The following is a 19,234-nucleotide window of genomic DNA, read 5'->3' as shown; positions in this document are numbered from 1 at the left end:
GGAGGTGGCATACACTAGGAGGATGGGGATGGAGGCTCCGGAACCTATTCTGGGATCAGAGATGGCCCTCATCTCCTGGTGGGAGAACACGGGCAGGACTCACTATCAAACCCTGCCCCCCCCCCCCGCCACCATGAGTAACTAGGAGGTGAGGTCAGGCTCACCCTGCATTCTAGTGATGGGGACTGCCAGCCATCTTCCTTACTTGGCTTGCTTTCCTTCAACTTCAAGCCTAGAGAGAGTTCGATGGCAGCCCTCCGTTCCCCAGAGCCACTTCTGTAACGTACTTACTTCCAAAGTAGAGACACCTAGGGAAGGCATTTTATCCTAAGCATATGGCGGCCCCACGAAGACTCCAGGACGCCTCAGGACAGATCTCCCTGCTCTCTTTCTGTGATCCCTCCGTCCATCTGTGCATGCTATCAAGCCATGCCGCATTACTGTCTATAGAGCAGTAGGAAGGAAGGACCTGGTGCTCACCTTCAAGAACCTGCTCTTGACTGGTGTTGGTGAAGAGGCTTCAGGGAAGGGTAAAATTAAGGGGCAGCTCTGTCCAAGGCAAGACTAGCAGGGTCCAGCCCAGCTGAGGAGGTAGCCCTTGCATATTTGGGCTCACTGGTCTGGCTCTGACTGCCTCTCATGGAAGGCTCCACAGGGTGTGAGGGATGGGGTCTGCTCCCTACCTCTTGCTGGTCAGGGCAGAGCCAGGAGGTTCAGGTCCCTGTGCCCTCAGCTAAATGGACAGCCCCCAGATGGTGGCCATGGCATGGATCACGAATCGCTGAGGTTTTCCTTTTCCGAGCAGCGCGTTTCCCTAAATTGTCTTTGACTTCGTGCATGGGTAATGAAAGTTTATGCCCTTGTTAGAAGGACAGGCGGCTGGTTCCAGTTAGAACTGGGGCTGTCTCCCTGCCAGCCTCCTCAGCCCCCTCCCCAGGAGAAGAGAGAGCTAGGTATGGTGTGTGTGTGTGTGTGTGTGTGTGTGTGCAAACACACACACACACACACACAGGAACAGCCCCTCCCTCCCTGGTGAATAAGAAGGCTGTTAGGGGAAGGGAGAGGGGACGAAAAAAAGAAAAAAAAAAACATTTCCATATTTGTGTAAGTTGCTTTAAAAGCATTTTATCATGTCATAAAAAAGGGAAAGTACTCTCAGAAATTGATCCTCTCTGCCAGCCCATTGGACAGAAGGACGTTGGGATGTTAATGGCCATCCTGCTCCAGGGTGGCTTATTAAAAAATTTATACATAAATGCTTAAAATTGCATAAATTATTTAAAAAAAACCAACAAAGTAAGCAATTTGAATTCCCTCTTTTCCAACCCTTCTCTTGGTCCCCCCATCCCAGCCCCTCCTCAGGGCCCTCCAGGTCCCCAGGCTCCTGTTCCCTCCTCAGGGTGTTCCCCCTGTTTTCTCCATTTCCCGCCACACCCCAGACACAGTCTGCCCTGCCTTCCTTAGGGGTTTCCCTGCCTCACCCACAAATTAATGAAACAGCCAGCCCACCACCAAACACTCACATGCACATGCGCTAATAAAAACACCACTAATAATGCCCCAAATCGCGAAATTAAATATTAAGGCCAAAGGAGGCGGACAAGGAGCGGGGCTGCCGCCACCGTTGCCGAAGTTGGAGCTGATGAGTGTGTCTCTCGCAGGCGTGGAATGTCACCCACACATCCTGGAGACTGGAGTGGGGAGTTTTATGATGGTTTTTCATTGATTTGTTTCCCCAGCGCAGCTGCCGACCTCTATTGAGGGACAAACATAATCAGCACTGACGCAAATTAGATGGTTATTCGTTTTGAAAATTGACAGAAAAACAATAAAAAAGATGAAATGCTCCCAAATCAATAGATATAATGAAATTCAAATAATCCGAGAGATGAGGTCTCCATGGCAACTGATAATGTGGAAAAGAAAACAATTTAATAAAGGACAGACACACTTTGAAAACAGATTGGGCCCGGGGAGGGGGGCGGGCTGGCGGGCGGAGGGCTGGAGCGCGGGCTAGCGAGTGAAGGATCACTGTCCGTCCCAAGGACACCCGCCATAATTAAGCGAGGCTTTCGGCCCCAGAAAGTGCAGATTCAGGTTTTAATACACAAAATTATTTCAGGAGCAGTGAATCGGAAAGTCGTTTGTAATGACCTTCCTGAGAGGCCCGGGCGCGGGGCATGTTGGAGGCTGGGCGGCCAGGCCGGCTGAGTTATGGCATATTTGTGTTTTTATAGTGCAGAGGGGAGGGGCTGGTGGTGGGGAGGGGGGGAGAAGGTTAAACAGTATTTACAGCTCAGTTGTTTTCAGAGAGGAAGAGAAGTAGAGTTCATGGAGAGATGCTGCGGGCAGGCAGGCGGGTGAGCCAGGGAGGCCTCAGGGCTGCAGGGAGGGGAGATGGGCCCAGCGGGTCTCCCCCTTAGGCTGTGTGACCCGCGACTGCTCCCTAACCATAGAGGATACTCAGAGCTGCCACCCTGCTCTGGTTCCTGGCATGGCTCAGAGAGTAGTGTCTTCTCGGTCTGGGGCCTCACGGAGAGGATGGATGGCAGCCTGTGTCCAGGCTACATGGACGCCCAACTGTACCTACTCAGTGAAAGGGTGGGGCCCCGCTCCAGCTGCCACCAGAAGGTCACCTGCTGAGTCTCACAGTCTTCCTTTCTTTGCGTGGCACCACAGCCTTTCACTTAGATGAGTCTTTCCTCTGCAGCCCAGGGCTGGCGCTCGGTGGCTAAGAACCCGCATGAGCGTGTGGGAACCACAGAGCCTTCTCTTTGGCGTTGCCTCTCTGCCAAGTACCTGCCTTGATCGCTGTCTCAGGTTTGCAGAGCTGAGGGCCACAGAAAGGAAAGGGACCACACCGGTCCTTTCTATAGCCCTCCAGAGCCACTTGCCTGCAGCAGAAATTAAGAAGTCATCCCTGGGAGGCCTGGTATCCCCTTATACCGTCTGCCACCTCACCACCCCCCCACCCCCGCCCGGCCTCAGGAACTGTGTTTGTGTTCTGTTACCATGATCACAGGGCACTTCCAGAGCCTGGGCCACTCTCTGGAGCCATGTATGTATGTAATGTGAATACATACCATAGAGACATGCACACGTGGAAGTGTGAACATGTGTTTGTGCGTGTGAGGCTGCACACACACACAAGCAGGCAGACAAGTCAGTGTGTATTTGCTCAGTATGTGTTTTAAATCTCCCCTGGGTGGCAACTCTCTTTTTTCTCCCCTTCCTGTTTGGCTGTGACCTGGGGGAGATTGATAGCCCGCCTGCGCGGTGGATGCTAACAGTTCCCCTGATTTATAGAGTTACTTACGCTAAGTGAGGCCACTTAGACGCGTCTGGATAGTAAACCTTTTAACTGAACTAAAAAAAAAAAATCATAATAAATAAATAAACAAAGGGGGGCAAGCTAGGGCCCAGTGACCAAGCCCCGCCCATTCCCCAGCTTGGAGGGCCAAGGGTAGCAGCAGCCATTCCTGCCTCCCACTAACACTCAGAAGCCCTTGTGTTTCCAGCCAAGGTTGGGATCAGGCCCAAGAAGGGACATCCCTCTCCTAGGGGACAGTTTTTGGCTAGGAGAGCTAGAGGAGGGAGCTGTTCCTATGGAGACAGGCTGAGCAGTAGAGGAGGAAGGAAGTGAGAGGCCCATGTCCAGCAACCTTTCCTTGCTTACACGCTCCCACGTCACTCCTGTGTTCTTTGCCACAGTGATGGCTCTTGTAATCACTTTGGAAATTTGTTCCCACATCTGTGCTGAACGAGCCGCTGTGGTGGAGGAGGCAGGGTGATACAGGAAGCGAACTGCCTGTCTTGTTTTCACAACATAAGCCTCCCATTTCAACCCAGGTGCTGGCCTGTGGACGGTGCACTTCAGTGGTGAGACCTTTGTCTGACAACACTGTCAGATTGGGGCTCCTGGTCTGTGAAGTTTCGGCTCCTCGTGGGTAGCCAAGGCAGAAACTCCAAGAGTACATCACCTCGGAGACTCTGGGACAGCTGTTTGGAGGACTGTGGGAGGCGTGTGTAGGGTTTCAGCCTGTGGCCTTGGACATCCTGGTCTGGCGGGAGTTGTGCTCTAGGACTGACGGGGAGACAGAATGCAATTACCAACCTCGTTGCTTCTGCTGCCTCATCTGGGAATGGGGACTGCACAAGTGACATAGCGGGATGTTAGGAGATCACCAGTGTGTGTGCCAAAGCTTAGTCCCCTGCGTAGACAAGGTGCTCAGAGGGTGTCACCTGCTATGTGACTCTCAATACTGCAGGCCAGGACAGTTGCCAGGGTGGCCCAGCAGTGCCCATGGCTCCTGAGCTGCTTCTGGCCAGAGGCAGGCAAGGCCCCATACACACCCACCCCAGGGGACTAGCTGCTGGCCCCTGCCTCCCCACCTCCTGATATACAGCGGGCATTAGGCTGCCCAAAGGGGATACTGCATCCTTAGGAAGAAATATGTTCTCATTTTTCTTAAACACCGTTTCCACTGAGTGAAATGTTTAGAAGGGACGCGCAGGGAGAACTTTATTTCCTACCAGGGAGTTCAGAGCCACCAAGCAGAGCCCATAAAGCACCGGAGCCCGGTGGCTGACAGGCAGCCTGGCCACGAAATACATTACTCATGGGGGGGTGGAGGCAGGGGGCTGCCAGGCCTGCCCAGCCCCATGGGACTGCCCCCACCCCAGCAGGATCAGCAACTCCAAGACCCAGGGCCATAAGGCAGTAGGCATCGAGTGTGTACTATTGTGTTCAGGCTGCCCGTGAGAGAGGGGCTGGCTGGACCAGATGAGCAGGGAGCAATTCTTCTAACTACCTTTGGTCTTCACTTCATGGTCAGGGAGGCTAGGGCACATGGGGCCCAGGTGCAGCCCTCTGAGCCCCCCTCTCTCACCGAAGCTGGCAGGAGCTCTGGCCTTCCCAGCCTTCGGAGGAGTGATGAGATTCATGCCATATCGGGCCCTTCTCCCGAGGCCCTCCCTTCATTCGGTTTCTGAAGCTGGCTGATTTGAATATTTATAAATATCAGTAAATTATTTATTGTAGCAATCTGCTGCACCATTTTATCCATCGCAGTTAACACTTTAGGGGGCTCCAAGTTATGGGAACAGGAAGTGAGGTTGAAGAGAAGATGGCATAGGAGACAGAAGAAGCCCCTGCAGGGAAGCCTGGGCCGTTTCAAGCCCCAGCCTCAGTGGTTCTTGAGAGCCTGTGTTCATGCTCTGGGGTGTCTATGGCTCTAGGATCAACTTCCTCCTCCGACAAATGGGATCATCACGGTGCCTGCTCACTGCCCTTAAGGGTGTCAGTGAGTCCCCGCTCAAATGGTAGACAATTGTGCTCTCTTTACCCTTACCCTCTGCTTTTTTACTTGGATGGCTGCTGCGGGCGGGGGTGGAGGGTGGGGTTGAGTTTCAAGCCCTCATAAGGAGAATTGGGACCCAGGGAGCTTAGAGGTGGCAACTCCAAGTCTCCTGTCTGTCTTTTCCCCCTGCTTCCCTGGGCCAAATGAGCTTTCCCTGCCCGTCTTGATTGAGACGCCTGTTGCCCCTCTTGGGCTCAACATCCTTTTCCCAGTCCTTGCTTGTCAGGTTCTGTGCTTGGCACAGAGAGATCCCACCTTGCACTTCTGCAATGCTTCTCCAGGGAGAAATCTGGCCTAGGCTCGGAGCTCACAGTGGGCAGAGCCAGGTTGTGCACTCAGGGCTCTGACCCCAAGGCCAGGCCATAGCCTATAGTGTGCACTTCCTAGTGATTGCCCTGCCGGTGCAGAGCTGCTGGGATCAGCCACGGGCTGCCAGGAATGGGGTGAACCCTTCCAGGTCCTCTCCTTTACCTGCCTTCGCTGCTACTCCTAAGTCTGTCTGCCTCTGGGTGGGCAGAACAGGAGCCCCCTGCTTCCCACCCTCCAGTCCAAGCCTGCCTCCTGGGCAGTATTGTTCCCAGAGGAAGTGTCCAGTGTAAATAGAACAGCGGGCAGGCTAGTGGCGGGAAGGAGATGAAAGGGGCAATGACAGGACCGGGGACGGATGGCTTCCTTCCATTGAGGCCTGGCCATGGCGTTTATATTTTAGGGAAGAAAGTCAGAGGAATGTTTACATGGACAGGAGTCTGGGGTCAGACCAGTGTGGTGGGGGGTTAATCTGTAGGTTCCAAAGCCTTGATGGAGGGGCTGGTTGAAGGTTCATGGGGACCGGAAGGCCAGCAGGCAGCTCAACTCTCAGCCTCATACATAAGCCCCTTCCTGCCTCCCCAGCCTCACACGTGCGGGCTCTTATGCCTACAAGCCTTGCCTTTGCCGGTACCTCTCTGTCCCTGTGTCATGGGCCCAGACATCTCCTACTTCTCCACCTCCACCCTTGGGACCATCAGTAGAGTCAGGGGGAGGGCAACATCTGGAAGGCAGGTGGTCTGGGGCAGAGCAGCAGCTGGAGGGCAGGTGTAGAGGGAGTTGGCTAGAGCAAAGGGGCCTGGGGTGGGGGTGGGCCCTGAGCGCACAGCTGCACCGCAGCTGGTGGGGGCCCAGGCAGAGACTCGGCATGAAGCCGAGATAGAGAGAGGGTGGGTAGTGCCTGGTGGGCCGAAGTTCAGGGAGGCTCCAGGATGGGTGGAGACCCGAGGAGGGGCTGTTGCCAACAGCAAGTGCAGCCCTGAGAGCTTGTGCTTCCCTCTTCCTTGGGATAAATATTTATAGATTCATTTGCCGTCTGCCATACACACTTGGCTGCTTAGCTCCTGGTAAAAATAGTGCAGGCTCCTCCACTCCGCCTGCCTCTTCCCATCCAAGACAGGGGACGGAGGGGCCCAGGTGAGACCTGCTACCCTGTGGAAAGCAATGCGCTATCATAGAGCCTGATAGCCTGCCCAGAGGCTGAGTGGGGTGGGGCGTGACCGTGAGCCCTGTCACTGAGTTTCAGGAAGGACCCACGGGTGGGTGTTCTGGATCTCTGTTGGCCAGCACAGACCCGGTGCTGTGGGCAAACATGAGTGGAGTGGGCATTGGCTTGGCAAGAGCCAAAGGCCCCGAAACTGTGACCCCTGAACTAGGAATACGGGACAAGACTGAACAGACCTTTCCATAGCATGGAATAAGCTGGCATTACCCTGTCCTTTCTGGGCCAAGCAGAGCCATATGTATCAGCAGCCAGTGGCAAGGCAAGGATCTGGGGCCACGGGGCATTTGAAGGGAAGGGGTGGTTAATCTGCACGTACAAGTTGAAGCAGTTATCTTTGTGTGGCATGAGGCCTCTAGGCAGACACTGACGTAGCCACAGGTGGGCTCTCGGGGTACAGGTTCTCCTGGTATTTGATTATCATGGGTCACAGCCCTGAGCAGAGCCCCTCGCCTAGCCTTCTGACCCATGTGGGACATGCCAGATTCCATGGAAAGAAGTGTGGAGAGTAGATGGGGTCCCTATGCGCAGAGGTATTGTGAGTGGAGACCCTTCCATATGAGCACTGGCCTGTGTCTGGCCACACCACGAGGTCTGGCACAGGGTAGAACCTCACTGCCGGCATGGTGGACAGCTGACAGATGGATGTGTGGGTTACGAAGTATATGTGTATCTGTGCTTGTTAGTCTTCCTGGCCGGTGTGCTCCTGAGACCCTGGGAGACCTGACGAGGGCAAAGGGCAGGCTAAGCGGTGCAGGGGGATAGCCACTACTCTAGGGGCCATCCAGTCTCTCCGGCGGCTCAGTGGCTATTGTCAGAGATGAAACACAGAACCTGTAGCTTCCACTGGCCCCATATGTCCTCACTGAGGTCCCAGCATGTCTTCTGGGTTTGGAAGTAGACTTCCGGGGCTACAAGAGCTGAAGGGAAGAAGGGGGTCCTAAGACAAGAGGAGTGGCCACAGAAGGGTTATGAGGAGCTGTGTCCAGGTAACCCTGACTGAGGTTTGTGGGAAGCAAGCAGCAATAGGAAATGACCAGACTTCATGTGGGGTTGGGGATGTGGAAAGCAGAGAAGACTGATGGGAGGGGAGACCTTGGAGAGGTTCTGAGTGGCCAAGGGAAGAACCCTGCCATATAGTGAGCAGAAATAGGAACCAGGGACGGGGGGCAGAGCCAGAGTCCTGACCTGGCAGAAGATCTGCCAGAGAGTAAGGTGCTCAAGTGGGGAAGGTGCCAGCCAATTGCTGTCGGGTCAGCAAGGCAGGAGGTTGGCATAGGTTGGAAGCTGGCTGCAGCTGACTCTTCCCCAGGGATCCGTGGTGAGGTAGAATAGTCAGAGGCACAGCCAAGCTGCCAGCAGCGCAACACTGGCCCTTGCCAGCCTTGCCTCATACCAAACCCTTCACCTGCCCATGCCTTCATTTCCTGTGTTAAATAAAGGACATGTCACCCCACAGAGGGGCTATTTCAGGCCAGCCAAGCCTAGGAAATTCTTTCAGGAATCAAGCGCTAGAACTCTTGTGTTCGAAGAGTCATTTATCTCTTTATCCTGAACCACCTCCCTCATGTCGGCTGCTGTGTTCGGTTGTGCAGGTAGAGCAGCTGCAAGTCCAGCCCTGGAACACTCGGGCTAACACAGGCGATAGGCACAGGTCAGGTGGTCTCAGGCAGTTTGACAGAACTGTGGTCAGTTGAGGGGGGATGGAGAACTACTTTAGGGGTGACTGTGCTTGGTGTACAGGCCTCTCACCTCTGTACCCTCCACTCTATCCCTGCAGCTGAAGGCACCCGGTGCACCGACCCACCCGCAGGCAAGCCTCCAATGGCAGCCAAGCGCAAAGGCGGCCTGAAGCTCAATGCCATCTGTGCCAAGCTGAGCCGACAGGTGGTCGTGGAGAAGGGAGCAGAGGCTGGCTCCCAAGCTGAAGGTAGCCCACTACGTCCCCGGGACAAAGAGCGCAGTGGCCCCGAGTCTGGAGTTACCCGGGCTCCCCGGAGTGAAGAAGACAAGAGGCGGGCAGTGATCGAGAAATGGGTCAACGGGGAATACAGTGAAGAGCCTGCACCCACACCAGTGTTGGGGCGCATTGCCCGTGAGGGCCTGGAGCTGCCCCCAGAGGGCGTCTACATGGTCCAGCCGCAGGGCTGCAGTGATGAAGAAGATCACGCAGAGGAGCCCTCGAAGGACAGCAGTATACTGGAGGAGAAGGACTCAGATGGTCCGGCTGCAAAAGATGACAGCGGCCCGAGCACCAAGCAGGCTTCAGGTGTGTGGCTGGCCGTGGGAGAAGGGAGGATGAAGGCCAGAGAGGGAATTCTTCCTTGTTCATCCAGACACCAGTACCTTATCCAACCCAGCAAGAATTGGAGAGACGGGGTGGGGGAGAGGCAGAGTGGAATTGGCAGCTTCCTGAGTGTGAACAGGCCTTGGGGAGCTGCTAGCAGTGGGGCTTTGAGAGGATGGGGGGCAGGCAGGGGTGCACAGAGAGACTCAACAGATGAGTGAGCAGAAGGTAGGCACGTACGTGACAGCACATACCTGCACAGGGATGAGCCTGTCTGGGCCCACGGTGTGGGGACCGATGGGGCAGTGTCAGTGGTACCACGAACAGCACAAGTGCTCATCTCTCAGTCTTCTCTTGGTAACTTAATGAGATGTCTAGAAAGGGCTTTGTGCTCCCACCCGACTCCGTCTCCTTCCCTGTGTCCCATCCTGCCCTCTGAAGCAGTATGTCTCCACAAGCCTGGCTCAGCCCAGACAGCAGATCCCCTCAACATGCAGCTGCCCTGGACATGCTCTCCTGACTGACCTGTTTCCCACAAGACGACAGGGGCCTGGCTTCATCAGTGTCTCCTTGTACTTAGGACACAGCCGCCTTCCCTGCTTCTGCTCCAGGGGAGGGCTGGCCTGGCATTTCAGACAGGAGAGGGGTCTCCTCTTGGATTGGAGCCCTGGGACCTGGGGCCTTGGCTCCAGTCCCCAATCTCCTTCCTAGGCTTATTCCTAGAGCCCTGCGCCTCCCTTGCCTGCTCCCCTGTCCCCTTCCCCCTGCAGCGAGGGGCGCATCTCTTCCCTGTGCGGGGAGCCCTGCTCAGCCACATAATTATGCATATAAGATATAAACAGAGCTGTTTAATTATCCTTCGCCACATCAGTGACAGAGTAATTAACAAACATTGCAAGATCAATGAGGAAAAGTGTGACCTTCAGTTTCCTCTGATAGGAAAAGCCCTTGCTGTTGCCAGACACAAGGTGATTGCGCTGGGCCTGAGGAGAGGAGAGGGGAGCAGCAAGGGCTCCCTCCTCCCACACCCTACCCCACCCATGGCCAGGGCCATCAGGTAGTGTCCTCGGCCTTCTTCCCCTCCTCCCAGGATCTGGGAACTGTGCAGGCAGGAGTAGGGGTGTGGACTCTTGTGACTGCTGCCCCCAGGCCTCTGACCTGGCCCCCTCTCAACCCTGAAGCACTGAGTTTTTAGCCCAAACCTCATCTGCCCACCATGGGTTTGGCTCCCCAGGACTTTAGCTGTCTGTGGGACCCCATCTGGCCCCCTCCCTGTCCAATGCTGCCTGCCCTTCAGAGCCTTCTGTTTCTCTGCCATATATAGTGAGGCCTCAGCTGCCTCTAGCTATTTTTAGCCCTTTTCCCTGGTCCCTGAACCACTTCATCCAGCGATCAGAGCCCACTCCCAGGCCAGCCCCCAACCTGTGTGTCTGGAGCTTGGGCTTGTGCTGACCCATCGACTTGCCAAGGCAATTGACTCTGAGCTCCTTGAGTTACTCTGTGTGTCAGGGGAATGTCCGACTGTCCTCTTCTGTGTCTAGTGGGGTCCCAATGCCCCCCATGATGGTCCAGAGCCCCTCCTTTCACATCCTGCTGGGATGTCTCTCCTGCTAGGGTACACTGCTCCATCAGCTCCCCTTCTGGTTTCTGGGGAGCTCTGAGACTCCTAGAGCTGGCAGGATTGGAGGGAGCCAGGCGTCCCCTCTGGTCATACCTTCACTTAGCTGTGTTCTCAGGGACTCTAACCCGGGCCCTGGCTGCTTTGAGTGTGCTCAGGTGGGGAGAACATAAGAGAAGGTAAAACCTGGGAGTCTCTGGGCTGTCCCATCTCTCTTTCCTGTGTGCGTCCAACCTGGATGCTGGAATAGCCCACAGTAGGTGCACAGCAGGACTTGGGTGGAGGAATGACTGAGCTTGTATACGTTGGGGACTGTCCATGTGCTGCGGTGACAGACTGTGTGCGGCAGAGGCAATATGAGGGGCTTACTTCCTCCAGCCTGCTGAGGTTTGTCCCAGGGCCCTGGGTGTGGGGGTTGGAGGATTGTGTGTGTATCTGTAGAATTGGGGATATGAATTTAGTGTGTAGATAAATATGGGCACATTATTATGAGTGTGTAAATGGAGTATATGAGAGACTGTGCCTGTGAATGTATATGTGTGTTGTATGCATGTGCGTGCGTCCTTACGTGAGGGAGAGTGAGACAGGGAGGGTGAGAGGAAGGGGGGAGTTCTCAGCGTGTTGGATATGATAGTGGGGAGGATGGACGCTCTTTCCTCAGTCCTGTTACCCTGGATCCAGCAGGGCTCTTATCGTCCGTCTCCCAGGTGAGCCACCCTTATATGTGAGCTGAAGAGCTGCAAGGTGACCAGGAGGCTTGAAGGTCTTGTCCTTGATGCAGATTCTGGCTGGAGTGAGGGTGGTGGACACTGATTTAGTCTGAGTGGGCACGTTGACATAGTCCCTGCCTCTGCTCAGCGCTGTTATTGGGGGAAAGTTTGAGGCGGTTGGTCAAGAGATCGGATTCTGAGTGAGATGCCACATCTTACATCTGCCCAAGAGACCCTCCATACAGGCAGGCCGCAGCCACCCACTCACAGTGGCTCCCTCTACTTTGGGGTCCCTCTTATCTGTCTAGTTGGTGGTCCCCAACCCTACCTGTTCTTTTCCTCGTGACCCCTACCTCAGGAGACAAGTCGGGATCTTGCCTTAACTTCCAGCAAAATGGCTTCTCTTTCATATTAGGCCAAGGCGAGAGAGTGAAGACATTTATGAAACTTTGTTTAATGTACTGAAAAGCCATCGGCCAGAACATTTAGGAAATTGATTTTCCTGGCATTGATGAACTCGTTTTATTTTACCCCAGTATTAATTACTTTTTTTTAAAACAAATTAATTTAAGAGTCGTAAAACCTAACAAGTGAGCCAAATGTCCATAGATCATGTCCTGCTCCGCCCCTCCCCACACTGGTCCCCTCCCTCCTTGGGCGGGGGCTCAAGGTAGAGAGGCTTCTCGTCTCTTTTCTCCCCTGCTCCCTCCCAGAAATGACATACACCCCTCTTTTCTCTGTAGGAGAAACCTCTTCTCTGAGGGACTACGCCGCCTCCACCATGACCGAGTTTCTGGGCATGTTCGGCTATGACGACCAGAACACTAGGGATGAGCTGGCCAAGAAGCTCAGCTTCGAGAAGCTGCATGCAGGCTCCACCCCCGAGGCGGCTGCCTCTTCCATGTTGCCCACCTCTGAGGATACTCTCAGCAAGCGGGCACGTTTCTCCAAATACGAGGAATACATCCGTAAACTCAAGGCTGGTGAGCAACTTCCCTGGCCAGCCCATGGCAGCAAGGCCGAGGACCGGGCAGGCAAGGAGGTGATGGGCCCGTTGCCCAGCCTCCGGCTACTCAGCAATGCCACCCACCTGGAAACCAAGGCCACCATCTTACCATTGCCATCACACAGCAGCGCCCAGATGCAGAACTTGGTAGCCCGTGCTTCCAAGTATGACTTCTTCATTCACAAACTGAAGACGGGCGAGAACCTGAGGCCTCAGAACGGAAGCACATACAAGAAACCATCCAAGTATGACCTGGAAAACGTCAAGTACCTGCACCTCTTCAAACCCGGGGAGGGCAGCCCTGACATGGGCGGGGCCATTGCCTTCAAGACAGGCAAGGTGGGGCGCCCCTCCAAGTACGACGTTCGGGGCATCCAGAAACCAGGCCCTACCAAGGTTCCGCCCACCCCCAGCCTGGTTTCTACACCCCTCGCCAGTGTGCCCAGTGCCCCCAGTGTCCCCGGGCCGGGACCTGAGCCACCAGTCTCCCTGTCCTTCAACACTCCCGAGTACCTGAAGTCAACCTTTTCCAAAACAGACTCCATCACCACGGGAACCGTCTCCACTGTCAAGTAAGGATCCCTCCTCTCCCCAGCCCCCACTGCCTGCATGAACCCTGGGGCCGGACTGGATAGAGAGGTCTCCCTCCTTCCCTGCAAAGCTTACTGTGGTGGGCACGGCCACCTGTGCAGCTCAGATTGCCTTGTATATATGCACACACACACACACAACATCATTGCTCTTGTGCCCTCATCCGGTGCTCTTGCGCTGACCTTTGACCTGCATATGACACATTTGCTGTGTGCCCCTACATTGTCACACACCCTCTGTGTGTTCCTCACTTACTGGCCTCCTTTGCCATGACCTGTTCCCTCTGCCACAAGGGCTGCATGCAGGCTGCAGTTGGTAGAAACCACTCACTTTGGGGTGGAGGTGGGGGCTGGGGTCCAGGGGGTGGCCTTGGCTTCTGCTTCGGAGCCTGGTCCATGGAAAAGACAGGAAGTTAGGTGGGGGTTAGGTGGGAACTGTAACCCAGGGATAGAGGACTAGCCTGGATGATAAAACCATGGGTCTTGTAAGGCCAAATGATACCCTTCCCTCAAGCCATTTCCTCTGCCGTAGCAGCGTGGGGCTACAGGTCCTGGAGGCTGTGAACCGGGCAGATCTTGTCTGTAGCCTTTGGTTCGAGGGTGGGGAAGTAAATACCCCACTCTGCACCTGTGTCTGGTACTGTCCTCCTCTGTCCCCTCTCTGCTGCCTGGCGTTTCTCCTCAGCCATTACCCCACTTATTTTCATTGTTTGCTGGGGGCCTTCCCTCCAGGCTAACTGTAGGCCTGGCTAGGCCCTGCAACCCCACCTGCTTGTGGGTAGCACACTCCTGTCAGAGGTGGGCTAACCGAGCAGTTCTGGGCTTCTATCAACACACCTTTTCAGTACCACCTTGAGTACGTCAGAATGATACAGGGCCCAGGAGAGAGGAACCAAGGCCCAGGGCAGGGAGCTGCCCATCAGATGCTCCTGGGGCCTGAGGCCACCCCCATCCGCTAATCGGCTGTGCCCTGTGTGTCTTACCAGGAACGGATTGCCCACAGATAAACCAGCTGTCACCGAAGATGTAAACATTTACCAGAAATATATTGCCAGGTAGGCCCCTGGGGAGGAGCCTGTGGACAGAGGTTGTGGGGCGGGGGGAGCCAGGAATGCCCAAGGACTGTGGGACCACCTATGTATTAGCTCACCCCAAAAGCCAAGAGGCTGCCTTCTCCACATTTCGTTTCTCTCTGTCTCTTACCGCTCAAGAGAGACTGCTCCGGGGTCTACCTTAGACCCTCCCTTTTGTGGTAGTGCAGGCCACACAGCCCTTAGGCAACTTATAAGCCAAGTAGGGCTGCCACAGGTGAGTAGGGGGCCCCTGTGCAGCTGACCTGGGTCCTGCCTTCATGTGGGGCCTTGGATAGAGTGCGGACTCCAGGAAAGCTACTGCGGTTGAGGCAGCCATTCTCCTCCTGCCATGGCCTGCTGGGATCCCAGGGCTGGGGCTGGGGGGCATTCTGATGAAGCCAGACTTAGATTCATCCTGAAGGAGGTAGGGTTGGCGATGAAGATCCATCTCCACACAATCCCCAAATTGAGGCTCTTAAGGGACATGTGGCAGGGGTCATGCCCTGGCGGCATCTTTCCTCTGGTCTTCCATGCTGTTCCTCACCCTCCACTCTTTATTGCTATCACCGTCATTACTATGAGTGCCTCAGCAGATGGCCCTTCTGGCAGCTTCCATTGAAATACTTATTGCCAGTGGCTCTCCCTGTACAGTGGGGCTCCCCACCCCCTCATAGAGTGCGTCACCTACGGAAGGGAACAGGCTTGCTGAGCGAAGTGCCTTTCCCAGGGCCGTCATGGCTGGCTTTCCCCGGAATGGCTGGCCCTGTCTGCCCACACCCTAGCACGTCCAGCCCCAGAGAAGGGCCATCCAGTGGCCGGCGGTCCAGGCCTCGCGGCTGTGCGCTTGGCTGGAAAGTGAGCTCCCTGCCGCGGGAAGCCAGACAGATGCCGGGCTTTAAAAATTCATAACTCTGGACTGTTTCAAGTGTCAGGAAAAGCCCAGAACAGAGAGAGAGAGAGAGAGCCTTCAACACCTCTTAGAACATCCCAGGGTTGGCTCAGCCAGGGGCCCCTCCCTGGTCAGAGCTGGCGTGGTGGCGGGGAGGGCTGGTCAGGCCACTGCTTGCCAAAGCGTGGGGCTCTAGGTCCCCTCTCTGCTCTGTCTTACTCCGACCCGAGTTCCGACCTCTGCTCCATCTGGCGCTGCCTTCCAGGCAGGTTGCTGGCTGTCAGACAACTTGGTAGGCCTGGGACTCCTGACAGGGGCAGTTACTGCCTCTGGCTTTCCTGTACTCGGCCACTTCACCCTTGACCCTCTGTATTCCTTCCACCCAGGCCCTCTAAACCCCAGACCATCTTCAGGACCTAGGCAGAAACAGCTGTTCAGACCTGGGTTCTAGAAGAGGCCTTTCAGGGACTGGCATCCCAAGATGGGTCTGACCCTCTCACCTCTCTTCAGGTTCTCAGGGAGTCAACACTGCGGCCATATCCATTGCGCCTACCAGTACCGAGAGCACTATCACTGCCTGGACCCAGAGTGCAACTACCAGGTACGGGCCGCACGTACACTCTTGCTGGAAGTAGGCAGGCACGGAAGGGTCCTCCACGAGCCGTCTGGGTTTCACATGGGTAGGCAGAGAGCACAGACCAGCAGTCTGCATCCCCAGGCTCCTGAGCCCCTAAGTTAACTGTCTTTCCAGGCCTTTCAAGGGTTTGTCTTACTGCTTCATTTTCAAGACAAAATGCTGAGGTCACATGCTCAGGGCTGCTGGCAAGTGCAGAGCTGGTGAAGAGGTAGCGCTAGGCTGTCTGCACAGGCTGTGCCCTCTGTCCCGCCTGATAAGCCGGCGCACTGAGCGCTAGGTAGAGCTCTGGCCTTCAAGGCTAGCCCAGCTCATCTCTATGCTCCTGGGTGTGGCTATTGGGAGAGGTCAGGGAAGGAGTTCCCGAGACTTTGGAATCATTCCCACCAAGGGCCAGTATGCCGGGAACTGGCTGGGCAGTCTAGGCTGCCTTGACCCTAAGCAGGGTTATTTATAGGGTGACCCGAGGGCCTTGGGGCCAGCCCTGGTCCAAGCACTCTTGGCACATGGACTGGGGGCACAGGCTTCTGCCAACTTGGTGCTCTTTCCTGGCAGAGGTTCACAAGTAAGCAGGACGTGATCCGACATTACAACATGCACAAGAAGCGCGACAACTCCCTGCAGCACGGCTTCATGCGCTTCAGCCCGCTGGATGACTGCAGTGTCTACTACCACGGCTGCCACCTCAATGGGAAGAGCACCCACTACCACTGCATGCAGGTGCCTGCTGCTTCTGGAACCGGGGACGGGACTGCCCCAGTAGTCAGGGGCCTCATTGGCCAGGACCCTCCTTTTCTCCCGGTCCAGGATAAGGGTGCCTGGCCAGTAGAGTCCCAGAAGCTCAGATATCGGCAGTGTCTGGTGGCCAGGGTGGGGCCTTCCCTGTTGCCATACTTGGTGTGGGGGAAATTCAGTGAGCTGTTTATATAGACCGACATTTTTTGGGCTTTAACACCAAGAGCAGCATTGCAAATGATCTCTGCAGAGGTTTTTGTTTAATTCTTTGTTTTAATGCCACACTGAGTCTGGGCTTTTTCAAGGTGTCAAGGCCAGGAGGAGCGACTTTGGGTTGCAAATAGCAGCCTGCATGCCTCCCCCGTATTTGTCAGGGGTTGTTAAGGCCTCTGTGTAACAGCCTGGTGTGAGGAGAGGGGGGCCACCCTCTGGGCCTGAGATGGTGCAGACACTGGCACAGGCCAGCCTTCAGGGGTGTTCGGAGACACTGCTTTTTACTCAATATGGCAACATTGCCTGCCTGGCCCAGCTGCAGTGGGTGGGAGGGCCCCGTGCCCAGGAGCCATCCACTAAGGAAGTCCCATAGCTAAAGGTGACCTCCAGGGTCCAACCCTTGTCCAATCCTAAAACTCGAGAGATAGAGACACCAACTAGGACCCCAAACCTAATTTCTTCAGAAGGTCGGACCCTCATCTGGGCCTGAAAGTATACTGAATCCAAAGACAGCCCAATACTCTGCAGACAGATCCCGGTCACTCCTGGGGAATGCTGGAGGGTCACTGGAGGGTTCTGTTTTGTTTTGTTTTGTTTTTTTGCTTCAGAGCCTGGGTTAACCTGAGGAGTGTGAGGTTTGGAGGTGCCAGGCTCCCCTAAGCAGAGCCCCATGGCTGTAGCTTCAAGCTACCACACTGAGCTCAGTTGTCCTGGGAGGACCGGGCTTGCATCCTCTAACCACGTTCTGACCTGTGCAGGTGGGATGCAACAAGGTGTACACGAGCACCTCGGATGTGATGACCCACGAGAACTTCCACAAGAAGAACACCCAGCTCATCAACGATGGCTTCCAGCGCTTCCGAGCCACCGAGGACTGCGGCACGGCTGACTGCCAGTTCTACGGGCAGAAGACCACGCACTTCCACTGCAGGTGAGTGACCGGCCCACTGGAGGCCGGAAGAGGAGGCACAAGCAGGGACGCAGGCCATGGATCGCCAGGGCCCGGCTCCTCCTGGAGTGGGGGCGCCCCCGGGGGGCGGGGTGGGCGTTCTTCCCAGAGCGTGGAACCATCAGGGCGGGGCCTCCCTTGGTTCCGCGAGACCCCGTGTCAGTCTCCTCGTGTCCCATGCAGGCGCCCCGGCTGCACATTCACCTTCAAGAACAAGTGTGACATCGAGAAGCACAAGAGCTACCACATCAAGGATGACGCCTACGCCAAGGACGGCTTCAAGAAGTTCTACAAGTACGAGGAGTGCAAGTACGAGGGCTGCGTGTACAGCAAGGCCACCAACCACTTCCACTGCATCCGCGCCGGCTGCGGCTTCACCTTCACCTCCACCAGCCAGATGACCTCACACAAGCGCAAGCACGAGCGCCGGCACATCCGCTCCTCGGGCGCCTTGGGACTGCCAGCCTCGCTGCTGGGCGCCAAGGACACGGAACACGAGGAATCCAGCAACGACGACCTCGTGGACTTCTCTGCCCTGAGCAGCAAGAACTCCAGTCTGAGCGCCTCCCCCACCAGTCAGCAATCTTCCGCATCCCTGGCTGCGGCGGCGTCTGCCACCACCACCGAGGCTGTACCCAGCGCCACGAAGCCTCCCAATAGCAAGATGGCTGGCCTGCTGCCCCAGGGCCTGTCTGGTTCCATTCCCCTAGCATTGGCCCTCTCCAACTCAGGCCTCCCCACAACCGCACCCTACTTCCCTCTCCTTCCTGGCCGCGGGAGCGCCTCACTGCCTGTGGGATCTCCAGGGCTCCTGGGCGCCATGCCCTCTGTGGCCACAACGTCAGCAACCCCTGACATGCCAGCTCTGGTGGCTTCTGGAGCTGGAGACTCAGCCCCCGCGGCTGCCACCTCTCTCCCGGTGCCCCCGGCCTCCATCATGGAAAGGATCTCTGCGAGCAAAGGCCTCATCTCACCCATGATGGCTAGACTGGCTGCGGCCGCCCTCAAGCCCTCTGCCACCTTTGACCCAGGTGAGCAGGCTGGGCCCTGCCCGGTGGACAGGCACACTTGGAGACTGGCAAGCCCCAGTACTCAAGACTGAAGAGCACAGGGAGGCTGGGAAGGATGTCGGCCAGGTCCATGCTCCTGCGCCTCCCACCCAGCAGCTCTTTCCCTTTGCCTGGTCTCTGACTTCGTCCTGTTGATTTTCTCTCTGGGAGTCCCTCATTTTGGCCACACAACCAAGGACTTTGTGCCTTTGCTTTTCTATACGCAGAGCTGGTCAATAGTCCGTGTCTCTCTGCACGCTAGGGTGTCCTGCTGGCTCTGTCACCAATGAGTCCCTGAGCAGAGCTACCCCAGGCCCCCTCTTCTCTTGGTCTCCTCTAGCTGTGGAACATGAGCCCAGGGGATGGGTATTCGCATTCCAGACCTGGACAGCACCTTCAGGCCAGGAGATGACACTCTGCTTTCTCCCTTGTCCCCTTTCTCTGACTCCTCACTCCTTCCCTTCCTTTTCTTTGGAAGGCTGTTTTTATTTTTATTTTTGTTGTTGGTGTGTTTCCCCTGCCCTTCCCCCTCAGAGGGTACCCAGTGCTGTTTGGATTCCTGGAAAGAGTTCAGCTCCCATCTGGGATACGGT

At 55.9% G+C, this 19,234-nt stretch overlaps 1 protein-coding gene across 2 annotated transcripts in view; it reads left to right on the top strand.

Annotated features, from left to right (window-relative positions):
- LOC121448256 (zinc finger protein castor homolog 1-like) overlaps window positions 1-19,234 on the top strand; it is a 144,598-nt gene that overhangs the window by 111,520 nt on the left and 13,844 nt on the right. For both annotated transcript variants that reach the window (XM_041652119.1, XM_041652118.1), the window contains 7 exons: window positions 8,669-9,157; window positions 12,247-13,081; window positions 14,086-14,154; window positions 15,572-15,662; window positions 16,251-16,415; window positions 17,402-17,574; window positions 17,776-18,623. In XM_041652119.1, coding sequence (XP_041508053.1) covers window positions 8,669-9,157; window positions 12,247-13,081; window positions 14,086-14,154; window positions 15,572-15,662; window positions 16,251-16,415; window positions 17,402-17,574; window positions 17,776-18,623 — 2,670 coding nt within the window. The remainder of the gene's footprint in view (window positions 1-8,668; window positions 9,158-12,246; window positions 13,082-14,085; window positions 14,155-15,571; window positions 15,663-16,250; window positions 16,416-17,401; window positions 17,575-17,775; window positions 18,624-19,234) is intronic.

Source organism: Microtus oregoni, unplaced genomic scaffold, assembly GCF_018167655.1.
Source record: "Microtus oregoni isolate MIOR12 unplaced genomic scaffold, Mior012 000005F_ref0000423, whole genome shotgun sequence".
Taxonomy (NCBI): Eukaryota; Metazoa; Chordata; class Mammalia; order Rodentia; family Cricetidae; genus Microtus; species Microtus oregoni.
Note: the sequence above shows the minus strand (reverse complement) of the source record. Positions and strands in the feature narration are given on the sequence as shown.